The 13566-nt window shown below is 42.1% G+C and overlaps 1 protein-coding gene across 1 annotated transcript; it reads right to left on the bottom strand.

The window, feature by feature from the left end:
- Positions 1–2158: 2158 nt before the first annotated feature.
- Positions 2159–5988, bottom strand: FSHB (follicle stimulating hormone subunit beta). The gene is made up of 2 exons (XM_089523479.1): positions 5830–5988; positions 2159–2395 (listed from the first exon to the last, which is right to left on the bottom strand). The coding sequence occupies exons 1-2, from the start codon at positions 5986–5988 to the stop codon at positions 2159–2161; spliced, it is 396 nt and encodes a 131-aa protein (XP_089379605.1).
- Between the last annotated feature and the right edge of the window lie 7578 nt (positions 5989–13566).

The following is a 13566-nucleotide window of genomic DNA, read 5'->3' on the forward strand; positions in this document are numbered from 1 at the left end:
TGTTCTACGTCATACCAGATATGCATTCAGAAGTTAGGAAACAATCTTTTACTTATAGTGTGGGTGGGAATGGGCTACCAGTACTCTCAGGAGGTTTTTGTGACCTCCAAGTTTTCTTCTCCCTGCTGCCACATCCACTGGATCTTGATACTTTTGACATTTTAAAACTTCTTTTGACTTTTTGTGCCCTCAAACACACACATGCTGTTCCTGGAGGCGTCTAAGAATGGTGGGTTCTTTTTTTCAACCCACTCTACCTCAGCCTTCCCATAAAGCCCCCCAAGCCTGGTACCAATCTCAGAGTCCACAACTGGATTCTGATTGTGATCTTCAGGAGACACGGTGACTGGAAATGACATAATTTGTCTCTTGTGGGGATGAATTTGGCCTTTCTGTCTGTTGCTCACCCTTATTGTGTGGGATAGGGTGTAATTAGTTATAGGATATTAGTCATAGGTTAGAGTGTAATTAAGTCTACAGAGTGTTCGGTGAAAGTAACATCATTGCCCAGAACTTCCTTAGTCTTCAGGCACCTTTTCAGAGTTATATCTGGCTGAAATCAAAGTGATTTTTTACCATAGAATTGTAAGCTAACCCAGTACTTCCCAAATTATCTGGTGTGGTATAGTATGTGTGTGATGGTTATTCCTTTCCTGGTGTTCCAAGGACCAGCACCACACTTGTGCCTACTGATTATGCTATTTCTTTGTTTCCTGGAAAGCCATCAATGACCAATGGATCATGGACAGGTTCTGGTCAATAGACCACTACTTTGAGTAGCACTGGGCTAAACAATACATTTATGAACTTATAACCAGCAGGGAAGCATGTAATAATGAAGGGACATAGTGCAATTGATAGTCAGAAGAACAGAGATTCTGGGACTTTCTGGAAAATAAGCAAGATTTGGCTCACTATTTATCTCCATATATTGTGGAGGATATATAGATTGGACACTGCGGAAACCCAATCTAAAGCTTCCCTGGAAACTGGAGAGAAGGAGGGGAGTAAACTTCACTTGTCCATTTCTTGTTGGCAAAGGGGAAGAAGAAGTAAAAATGGTTTCTGGTATAGCTGCCAGTCAAGGCTCTGGTGCCTTGATTCTGCATAATTCATTATCCTTACTTTTCAAAAGGAAAAAGGCTTAGTATGAGGAAAGCTTTAAGGTTGTTGAAATGGTATCTTGAAGTGGCAGCTCTGAGTGCTCCACTTCCCTCACAGAAATAGGTAAAGGGTGATTGTAGCTGTTGTACCTCTTAAAAAGTGTATCTACACTACTTAGATAGAGTCCATCTTTACTGCCATGGCTCCACTCTAGGGAATCCTTTGACATGTAGTTTGGTCAGATACTTGTCATTCAGAGGGCTTCTAGCACTGAATAGTATATACCAAAATAATAAATCTCAGGATTCTGTAAGATGAAGTGGACAGTGGTGTTTAATAGTATGCAGAAATACTCAAATCTGCTTATATTCAGTAGTCAGTAAAGATATGGGATGGGACTTCTTATTCTTATTCTTTATTTATATAGTGCTGTAGATTTGCATATCTATTTGTAAGAAGGACCTCTGTTTTGCTTTCAAGCAACATGGATGGGAATGGAGTATCTGTGGATCCTCCAGATGTTTTGGACTTCATCTCCCAGAATTCATAACTGTTGGCTAAGTTGGCTGGAAGCTGAAGTCCAAAACACCTAGAGGACCAAAGTTTGGGAACCACTGGTTATATGAATTCTCCTTCTCTCTCTCTCTCTCTCTCTCTCTATCTCTGACCCTTTTGTGTCTTTCTGAGTAGGAAGAATATATATGTGGGTGTATGCCAGCAGGGGGATTACTCTTCTTACTTCTAGCACCAAGGTGGTACTCACACTGAATATGGTATTCATACCACCCTTTCTGTAGGAAAACACATTAAAGGGAGAGAGAGTGGTCCTGAACGGGAGAGAGGGGAAGATGGATTGGGGAGGATAGGAACTTAGAAAAACTGAGCTTTAAAAGGTATCCAGCTGTTGAACATCATAGAAACCTTTTGGTTTAAAATGCCACAATGAAGCCACTGAAGATAAATGCAACAGGTGTATACAGATATGGGTCCCAGGTGCTTACCTCCCTTCCACTTTTTACAGGACAGGAAATACAAGGAAAAGTACTGTGAATCCTTACTCCCTGATTTGATTTTGACCATAGGAACAGTAACTTGGCTCCAAGCCTCTAGTAGTACAGTCAGTGATGTCTGTGTCACAAGTCTCGCAGTGGCATCCTGTGGCCATTGGGTAGGAATAAAGTGATTCTGCCTGGCCAGCACAACCTGGAATCTTTACAGTCTCATACACGATTGCCTTGAATGTGCAGACTTTCTGGACATTTTTGATGAGTAGGTGCTTGTCAACGGGATCCTAATAAGGATAGGAAAAGAGAGAAAATGGATATTGAATTCATTTGCCAACAAGGGCATTAAAGCAAACTTTTAACTCTACCTTTCTAGTTATAAAACCCAAATTGAGTTGCTCAATCATAGTCTCTCATGACTTCAGTGAACGTTGAACAATTGGTTAAACTAAAATCAATTCTTGAATTACAGCTTGCCATATCCAAAACATTTGTTACAGGACAATTTCCTCTAAATCTGTATTCCATGACAGCTCCTTTTTGCGCCCTGCAAAGGATGTGATAGCTGCATTGCCATGGCTTGCCGTTGCTCCTTCGGCACTGTGTCATATCTGTGCAGTGCCAGAGGAACACCATGATGGCGTGTGCTGTGGTGCATGGCATCACACCACCCTGGGGGTGGAACTGGGGTGTGCATCATGGAGGCTCTACACCCTGACTCTACCCCCAAGCTGGCCCAAACTGCCGGTCTTAACAGCCTCTATATTTCAGAGGAAGGGACTGGCAAAAGCACCTCTGATTGTTCATACAAGAAAACCCTATGATGACTTGAAGGTCTTGTGACTTGAAGGTATACACATATACACACATAGTTTTTCCCAGCCAAGTGGTAATTTGGTTATTGTTTTGGAATTCTGGACAAAATTAGGTTCAGTCCTACGAAGTACTAAGTGTACAGATTCCAACAATCTCAGGAATTTAGCCCCTGAGCCCTGTCTGCTATGAGCTGTCTTTCAGTGTGCCCTGCATATTATAATATCATATAACAAATTCATGCATTCTATTACATATATGATCTCATCAATAATAGGGAGGAGACCTAAATACCAGATGATTTTGAAGGTATAAATATCTGTGGAATTCTATGAGGGAACTCCCATTTGGAAGTATATCTTGCTGATTTTATTAGGAAACTAAGGCCCAGTACAGACTGTCACTTTGCGGTGGCCTGGGGCTGAAGTTAGGACTGGGAAGCACAGAGCTCCATGCTATACCGGTGCCATTTTGGGCATGTGCATGTCCACATGCCGTGCTCTCTGATGACGTACCTTGTGTGCCACATCGAAATGGGGCAGTGCACAAGAGACATCATCGTGCTGCTCCAGGCTGCTAATGGTGCCTTGGTAGCGGCGCAGAAAGGAACTATGCTTCGCGGTTGCCATGGCAATGATCCAGAGGACAAAGGGGAGGCCTCTGTTTGCCCCTTTCTTCTCATCTGTTCAGCCCCTAAGATTAGAACTTTTCCAGGAAACTAAGGTGTGGTCCAGATCAGCACTTTGTGCTGGCCTGGCCACAAACTAGGGTTGTGCAGGGGCGGAGTGACCACATCCTCCGAAACACTAGTACGTGGTGGTGGTGTAATCATGGCGGCCTCCCGTTCACATGGGGGTCGCCATGATGATATCATGCACATGCCATGTCCACACGGTGTGGCACTTGCATGACGTCTCAGTGCCACCTCAAGCCACTTACGGCGGCCTGGCTGCAGTGCAGGAAGGAGCTCTGAAACGGAGCTCCTTGTGGGTGTGTACATCATTCCTGCAGCATCCAAATGGGTGGCCTCTTTCTCCTATGGCTCTGGTTCCTGGGGTGTCCAGGGGCATGAAGACCCAAGGACACCCCTTTTCTGCACCATGGAGAAGCAGGATTTTGCTGCTTCTCTGTGGTCCAGAAAAACTCCAGATTGGGGCTGCAGGGCTGCCGGTGAGGCTGCCGTGGCCCCAACCTGGAGCTAAAAGGGGCACCACAGACCCGCCCCTTTGGAGCAGTCTGTACCGCGCCTAAAATTAGGACTACAAATAGATAGACTCAGGGCTGACACAGATGGACCAGTAAAGACAGCTTTTAGCCAGCTTAGGGACATTGTGTTAAGACACACCATGCCCCCAAGTTGCCCAGAAGCTATGGCAGCAATTATACATTGGACAGCTTCCAGGTGACTCAGAGGCATGGCATTTAGATAGCACTCGCCCTGAAACCAAAAAAAGCTGGCTCCAGCAGCAAAAGGGTGGCTTTTTTCCACCCCAAATAGGAGCAGATTTTTCCTCTTCTATTTGGGGCGGAAGCTGGATGGATTGGGGCTGTGGTGTGTGGTTACCACAGCCCTCACCCAGCTTTCTGAGGGTTGGTTTGAAACTGCTTCTTCAGGACCATCTGTTTTGGCCCTCAGTCAAGGAAGCCACAGTCTTAAATCTGCAGGACCTGAGCAAGGCTGTTGATGACAGGTTAACTAGAGGTTTCTCATTCATAGGTATCTCATTCGTAAGTCAAAGCTCTCATTGATCAGCCAAAGTCAACTTTAGTTAACAAGAACAACCTTTAGGGCCACAGCAAGGATCTTTAAACCTTTAAAGCTACATTTAAAAACAATTGGTCATACTTCTGTGTAAATATACATGAAATTGAACCATTAGGAAAATTATTTGAAAACACATTCCACTGAACCTACCTTTTAATGCATCATGTTCTTAATCCAAGATATAATAAAAATAAACTTTCGCTTTTTTAAAGGTTTCTCATGAGAATGACAATTTTTTTGTCACTTGGTGAAATGCCATGAAGATATTTTTTTTGGGGGGGGGGCATTTTTTGTGAAAATCTTGCAAAGATTTTTATTTATTCTTTATACAAAATGCATTGACTAAAATTCTGTTAGTTTCTTACACATGCATAGATTCTCCAGTGGAAGCAGCTGGATATTTTTGTCTGATGTACACGTGTATTTGCATTTGGTTGCACATTTAGGTTGTGCATCTTTGCCATTCACTGTAAGGTTTGCATAGCAGAAGTAATCCTTAAGACCACATTGTTGTCATGTGCCATATACCACATAGCTTAATGTAGGATCTCAGCCTCCCCCCCTCCTTTTTTTTTTTTTTTTGGTGTAGAAAATACGTTGACTGAGATCCTGCACTGCATTCATAGTTACAAAAATACCCATACTACTGCTAAATATACAGCAGTTTCAGATCTGTAAGTCTAGAATTCATAGCTGAAATGCAGGACGCCAGCCAACATTTTGTTGCAAACCCTACAATATTTGATATGAATATACAGTATTTTCTGCAACCGCCCCCCCACCAAATATTTTGTTAAAAAAACAAACTACCCACCCTCATTTTTTGCTGTTATTCCTACTCATAAAAAAGTGCTGTCCTTTTCACTTTTAAACAGGAATGAAAAATCTCAATTTTTTCAACATGTCTTAACATATTGAGTCACCCTTTCTCATCAAGGCTAACAAAACATTTGAATAATCTTTACACCACTTTGTAAAGACAGAAGAGAGTGCTGGTAGTATTCTTTTCAGTTGGCTCCATTTGAAAACACAGCTGTTATTTTATGTTTTACTGGATTTCACAGCTACTGGAGGAACCTGGAGGGTGGTATATTTGGAGATATTTAATACTTCTCTATTGTTCTTATTGTACTGGATTCTCACCTTTGTGAAACAGTAACCAGAGCACCAAGTTGCATTCACGCTGATGCAGAAGCCACACTCTTCCTTCTCCACTACAATTGTGACATTGGAAAGCTCGCAGTGATTACAACAAATGGTCTTCCAGCAAAGTAACATCACATAGAAATTAAGTATCTTCATCCTGTAGTGAAAACCAGTAAATTCAGAGGTGCAAAAGTGGTTTACAGTTCCACATATCTCAAGAAACAGACAGCATTAGTATTAGTATAGTATTCTATAACTTCATGCATTTGAAAACAAACAATGGGTAAACATATCCACACACGAGCACACACCGTGAAATCAGCAAAACAGAGCTCCAGGGTTATTGTTAGAAGATAAGAGATTTGTTCACTGTATGTGTGCATGGAACCAGTTATGCTAGAGAGAAAATAATGAAACAATCAAAATATTTTTACTGAATAGATAATATTTCTATTATTCCTGCAAATAAGATCCTTTTCTGTTCTAAAGGGGGGGGGGGGAGAAGGGAAATAGAATAAGTGCATTAAAAGAAGCAGCAAAAAGCTACTCCTATGTTATTTAAAAAATAATAATATGGAGCTTTCATATCTAAAGTTTTACAAATACAGTATCATTTTAAAAACAGCATTAATTAAGAATCTGACAAAAAGTTACCTGTATTAGAACTGCTGTGCCGGAATTAGTTGCCAAGAGAGGAAAGCCCCATGTTGTCCTTTTATACAAAGTCAGGTGTAACTTACACCTGGAGGATTTACAGGGTATTAAGACAACTGACATTAGCTTCAATCCCTGTGGGGGAACAAAACCGCCCTCCTAATATGTAGCCAGGTATCAAGATCAAATCTTGTGAAAAGATAACCAAAAAGAACATTGTCTTCTAAATTACCTATTATTTTTTTTTAATCAGAAAGAATTGACTTGTGGCTTGAGTAAGCATTTTGTATTGGGTGTATTAAGTTCTATATGCACTTTTATTCTTTTTATAAAAAAAGAATAGCCAAGATCCTATTCTGAGTATATACTTTTAGTATAGCGTAAATATGGATCACTGTATGCATACTAAACTCCCTAGCCATGAAGCCAGTTGTACAACAGGTGTCATGGCTTCAGATCTACCCTTTGTACAATGGTTGCTTAGTTCCCCACCCACCCACTCCAGCATGAGAAATTTTTCTATGTGAGTACTCATGGTAGAACTATTTGCTGGACTAAGAATCATGCTTACACAGCCTCCTGAGAAATGGCAACTGCTTATGCAATGGTTTTTGTTGATATTTGGGTGATGAACCTTGCCTGTGATTCTGGTTTGGTGGCAAATGGATGAAGACATCGGCTATCTCTCCAACACAGGAACAGAGCGAAGCTCCAAACACAAGCTTCCGGCTTGCTTGGAAGAGTGCCTGAAGAAACAGCTGCTAGATCAAAGAATCACTCTCCAGTAGTTCACTCCTAAGAGGGCTTTATTACTTTGTTTCAAATAACACGAGCTAATCACCACTATACAAAAACTCTTACCAACTGACACACCACACTCTTTGAAGTGATGCCCCAACTCTGGAATTCCCTCCAGAGAGAGGTTTTGTTAGTGTCAGTGCTCTGCAATTGTAGGTGACAGGTTTAAATGTTTTCTATTTTCCTGGGCATCTTAATTTTATGCATAAATTGACCTTAGTTTGCATGGTTCTGAGATGGCTGATGAGTACTAGCTCATATGAGCCTACAAGAACTCTAAAATCTTCAGGGGAGGCACTTCTCTGAATCCCACCACCACCACAGGTGGGAATGCAGGAGAAGGTCTTCTATGTAGGGGCCCTGCAACTCTCTTTCTAGGAAGGTTTGCCTGGCTCCCCCCTTGCTGTCCTTTTACCATCAAGTGAAAACTACTTTTCCAGCAGGTCTCTGGGGACTTTTTTGCTTTTGTTTTAGTGCTGTATTGTTTTAGTGCTGTATTGTTTTTAATGTGCTTTTACACCAGTGTTTTAAATGCATTTAATTCTCTAGAGAGTTCAATATCATTTACTGTTCACATTTTGTATTTTTTTTAGCTACATATGAGTTTACTTGTATCCTTTTTTATTCTGTAATCTACATTGAGTCTGCCTACTCTGGGGGAAAGGGTGGGTGTGAATAAATTGATTGACTGATAGTTATCTTGTTCCCCTCAAATGTATGATATGAAGCTTATTATGTTTTATTACTGATGTGGCATTTTGTCTTGTACTCTGTCCTAGAACCCTCTTTTGTGGCTGAAAGGTGATTTAGACATTTTCAAAGTAAGCAAGCTGGCAAATAATTTTTTTAAAAAAACCCTTTGATTTCTATTTTAGGCAGACATCTGAAGTAAAAAACAGCTTTTAAACTTTTTTTTATACTTGACTTTTGAATATTTTGCTTTGGCTGTATCCATCTAGCTCTGTACATTCTAAACTTACTGGCAATGGATGTTAAGAATTCCTTTGCCAGCAGTACCTGGAAATACTAGGATGTGCGTCTACAGTTCCATGTAGGCACAGTAGGTGCTTTACTGACTGATGACTCTCCTGCTGATGGGATGATGAAACTGTGTGCGTGTGTTGTGTGCCTTCAAGTTGTTTCCAGCTTATGGCGATCCTAAGGCGAACCTGTCATGGGGTTTTCTTGGCAAGATTTGTTCAGAGGAGATTTGCCATTGCCTTCCTCTTAAAATAAGAGTTTATGGCCAAGGTGGTTAATAATAATAATAATAATAATAAGCTGGGAATCGAACCCTAGTCTCCAGATTCATAGTCCTACACTCAAACCACTACATCACAAAATTACTCCAAGTGCTAAACCTATTTTGTGGTTAGGAACCAGCACCTAGGAATGTAAAATGATAGAATAATTTTTATCATGCCTGAAGGATGGTGGGAAATAAAATTACTGTTCTCACTGCATGAAAAGTGTGGGATAATTATAATGTCTCATCCCTCACAAAGGGCAGCAAAACCCAATTCAATCAGAAGTGGAAAATTCCTTTTGACGTCCGTTGTTCTAAACTTTTTATTGTTTTACTCCATCAGGGCAATAGAACATCAGGGGTGCAAGAGTGTGTGCATTTTCACACTGGAAAAGACTAGCAAGTGACATAGAAACTGTCCTGCCAATGAGGTGTTGAAATTGTCTGTTGTTTTTGCAATGACTGGATTAAAATTGGTCAAAGCTAAAACAGAAAATCGATCAGTGATACCTTTATTGGCCAACCCAAATGCAAGCTTTTTAAGCTCCATGGGCTTCTTCATCTGGCAAGATGATACAAACCAAACAGGAGGAAAAAATTGTAGATGTTGGTCAGATGCCTGAATGTTGTTTCGAGGCCTGTGCAGGCCAGCCATTGAGGCCGGTCTGGGGGCGGAGTTGAGACATGGTGTCCACATGACGAATGCCCCAACTCTGCTCCCAGGCCACTGTGATGCTGCACGTCATTCCACATAGTACGTGATGTCGTGGTGTTCCTCTGGTGCTGCACCCACATGAAGCAGTGTCAAAGGATCACCTTAACACAGAGGCTATCACACCCTTTCCAGGGTGCAAAAAGCAGCTACTTTTTATCAGCCGCTTTGAACTAGCAAAATCACTTTTGAGGATTTCTCACCTAAGAAAACCCTATGAAATTCACAGGCTTGCCATAAATTGATGAGCTTCTTAAAGGTACATGCATGCTCACCCCACACACACACACTTTGTAATATCTGCAGCCCCTGGAGCTAGATGGACCATAACTGACCCTAGGGCATATCTGGACCAAGGCATCAAAGAAGGAGCAAAGGGATGTGTCCTAGAGAAAACTGCTTACATTCTATGCATTCCTATTCATCTACCCTATCACCATGTCTCCTCATATCAATATTTTGGTAGCCGAGGGAGAGGGGTGTATGTGGTCCACTGCAAAACCAGCTAGGGACACATGTGGCCCACTAAATTTTTTTTGTGGTCCCTTACCTCTCCAGTCTCTCCTGGTTGCACTTTTGTAGCCACAAGAAAGGGTGAGCTGCCTCTCTCAAAAGGCTCCAGGAGAAGCACTTTGCCTGTTAAATAGCTCACATTTCCCCTTGCACTATTTAATATCCTTCCCAAAAATCCAGAGTGGATTTATTTGGGGTATTTGGGGCAATTCATGAGCCCCCTTAAAAGCCCAGGGACCAAAATCTAATCATCTGAACCGATCATAACTGCAAACACTGCAGCTATCAGAGGTATCAGCCGTTCTCTCACACACCCTTCCATCTTCCATAATGCTGGTTGAGCAAACTTCAACCACAGGCAATCACATAAGCATGTATTTTGTAATGTTCATGGCCCTTGATTGTCCATCTGAGACTAAGTTAATTAAACTGAACTTTACACTTCAAAGTTATATTACAATTGACAGACCTCACTGCAACATACTGGTGCTGGAATAATTCTTTACTTCATTTGCAAATTAACCATCTGAAAATTCTCACACTAGGTGATCGTGTGGCTCATACATAAAATAATTAAAGGGGTTGAGAAATTAATAATTTGTATTTTTAGCAAACCATGATGAATGATTGTTACATTCATACCAGCACCTAAGATGGCTTTAGTAAAATGTGGAGCAAAACCTAGAGTGGAATCATCCCACAGACATGGAAGCCACGAGATGCCTCTGGCTAGGGCCCTTCCCATATTGCTATAGTCAGACTTTTCAAAAGGTGATTGACAAATGCAAACTAACTAGGGCACGTTATAGACGAGCCCATGAGGTGCCGTCATCACGCCGCGATTATGCGTGAGGGGCGGCGCTTCCGGACGCGCCTTGCCCCTCGTGCGTAATCCATACGTCAAAATGGCGGCGCCCTATACAGATGGGCGCCGCCATGTTGACGTAGCGGATGCTCTGCGTCCGCACATCCAAAACCCAGAAGAGACATCGCGAGTGCACGCTTTGGCACTTGCGACGTCTCTTCTGGGTTGCTGGAAGGAGTGTGATTTTCATGCTCCTTTTTTGCAGTGCGGAGGAGTCGCGCGGTTTGGCTGCTGCGGCTCCTCCGCGCTGCAACCGGCAGCGGCCTGAGACCGCCCCTTTTGGGCGGTCTGTAACAGGTCTAAGTAAACAAAACAATTCATGTACCTATTTTAACTTATTTTTACCTGCCTGAATCCGGCAGATGGAGAGAAATTCAAATTTATCTTAATAACAACATTTCAATACCATAATATCTGAGTATCTAAGCTAAAGTGGCTCTTAAACCATATAATTGTATTTACCTCCAGCTGACATGTTCATGTGTCATCTGAAGTTATTACATTCCACAAACTCTCCAAATGAGAGATGCAAAAACCATTAATTTAAACTTTTTTCTTTCCCTAATGTGCATAGAGAAAAACAAACTTTGAAAGGAAAATTGGCATTCTTTTCCTTTTCTGAACATGCATAAATGCCCTGCTTCATAATGCTACAGTTAATTCTTTGTATCTCCACCAGGCCAGCTGTCCAAACAATCATACACTGGCCCTTTTTATAAAGCAAAAAGAGGAAGGATGTTGGGTCAACTTATAGATGACTTTCACAGACTCAGAAATAGAATGTATTAACCTCTTGCTGTCAGACACCTTATGTCAGTTATAAACTGGCCATGTATATTTTGTTATCTTTTAAAATCAAAGGGAGAATAGTATCATCTAAACATTCAGATAAATTGAAGATTTAGGGATGACCTTAGGATTTGGACCATTGTTACTGACGTATTATTAGTCATTCTGGATTTTATAATTTAAAAAATATTTTCATATATGGCTGCATCAGCATTGCAGAACTAATGCATTTTGAAACTGCTTTAAGTGCCATGGATCCATGCTATGGAATCCTTGGATTTGTAGTTTGTAGTTTCTCTCTTTGAGAGAGAAGGGTAAATAGTTCTCACAATTACAAATCCCAGAATTCCATAGCACGGAGCCATGGCAATTAAACCTATGCAGCGTATTTTTTTTATTTGCTGTCTTATAGCCTGTGGTTACAACTTTAAAATACTTTAAAATGTCCTGATTTTAGTTACTTTTGCATAATGAGAAAGTAAAGAATAACTTAAAATTTAATGTGGTATTAATTTGTGGTAGCTAATTAATTTGGAAGGACTCAGAACCTGTCGCGGCAATGAGACGCAGAGACAGGAATGGGGGTGCAAAACTTAGCTGGCCAGGTCCTGGCCAGCCCTTTTTATTCACATCAGGGTTACATCAGGTTTACATTATCTCATAGTACATCAGAAGGCAATTTGCGGAATCAGGGACCAATGTGTATTCAGGAGAATTCCAATTAGCAAAGGGAGCAGGATGTGTCCACTGGCTCAGCCGAATCAACATGGGCTCATCCGATTATGGATAAAGCATTGTCAACCAGAAGGCGAGTCATGGCCCCGTGGTTTGCCAGCGGGGCTATCACATCTCATTCTCGGTAAACATTGCTATCCTGGGAGGGGGCGCATCCCCTGGGCTTCCCAGGGAATGCCACATCTCTCTCTTTTTTGTTTTTTATGAGCTAGTGTATATATCCTGCGACCAGCTGCTTCTCCGTGGTTGTCATTGTCCTTTGTAAAAGCCTAGAACACAAAGCCGGAATACATTGGATGAGATGGCAAAATAGGATCATAACACAAAAATGATAATGCCATATACAAGAAGTCTTTTCAGCCAATGAAGGTCTGGCAAATAGTAAATCAATCAGCTTCATAATCCAGAATATCCAATGTTCTGGTGGACCTGAGTCAGGTAAATCATGTAGTTCTTCAACCAAATTATTAATGGAACAAGAGTTATCTGACAATTTGAAACAACACATGGGCCTGTCTCAATTAGTCTCAGGGCCAACTCATTGTGCTGGTAATACTCTTGATGTGATCTTCAGTACGGACATGGAGGCTCCGTGGGTTGAGATCTCTAGTGTCTCTCCCTTGTCATGGATGGATCATTTCCTGGTTGAGGCTAGAATCAAGGCTCCTACCATTAACCCTCCTGGGGGTGGCGGACCTATTAGGATGGTCCACCCTCGAAGGCTGATGGAACCCATAAGGTTCCAAGAAGCCCTAGAGGGGTATATGACTGGCTCTGACGGCGATTCTGTTGATGCCCTAACTGACATCTGGGATACTAATCTCTCTAGGGCTATACACAGTATCGCTCCCAAGCGTCCTTTCCGGCCTGCTTCCAATAAACAACCCTGGTATACGGAAGATCTCAGAGCAAGGAAGTGGGTCGCGCAACGACTAGAGCATAAATGGCGAAGACATCAGCGCTTGTCTGACAGGACACTCCTTCGCTCTCATTTGAGAGCTTATGGAGTGGCAATACGTGCAGCAAAGAATTCCTTCTATGCTGCACGTATTGCGTCCGCAGAGTCGCGTCCGGCAGAGCTGTTCAGGGTTGTGAGGGAGCTAACTCGGATCCCTCCCTCCCTGAGCCCTATTTTGGAGCCATCTAAAGCCTGCTGCGATGATTTTAACAACTTCTTTGCGGATAAAATCTCTCGGGTAAGGGCTGATCTCGACGCCAGTTTTTGTGCAGATCCTATAGGAGAGGTGTCCGAAGCGTCCGTGGTCCCTGTTATACTGGATCACTTTGAGTTTGTTAGTACCGATGAAGGGGACAAGATCCTCCGAAGTGTTAGGAGGACGACTTGCTCTCTTGATCCCTGTCCCTCATGGTTGGCAGCTCAGGGGGGAGATGTGGTGCGACTAATGTTACATCACATAATTA

The sequence above is a fragment of the Sceloporus occidentalis genome, unplaced genomic scaffold (assembly GCF_023333645.1).
Source record: "Sceloporus occidentalis isolate IW3139 unplaced genomic scaffold, rSceOcc1.0.p SCAF_4, whole genome shotgun sequence".
Classification (NCBI taxonomy): domain Eukaryota; kingdom Metazoa; phylum Chordata; class Lepidosauria; order Squamata; family Phrynosomatidae; genus Sceloporus; species Sceloporus occidentalis.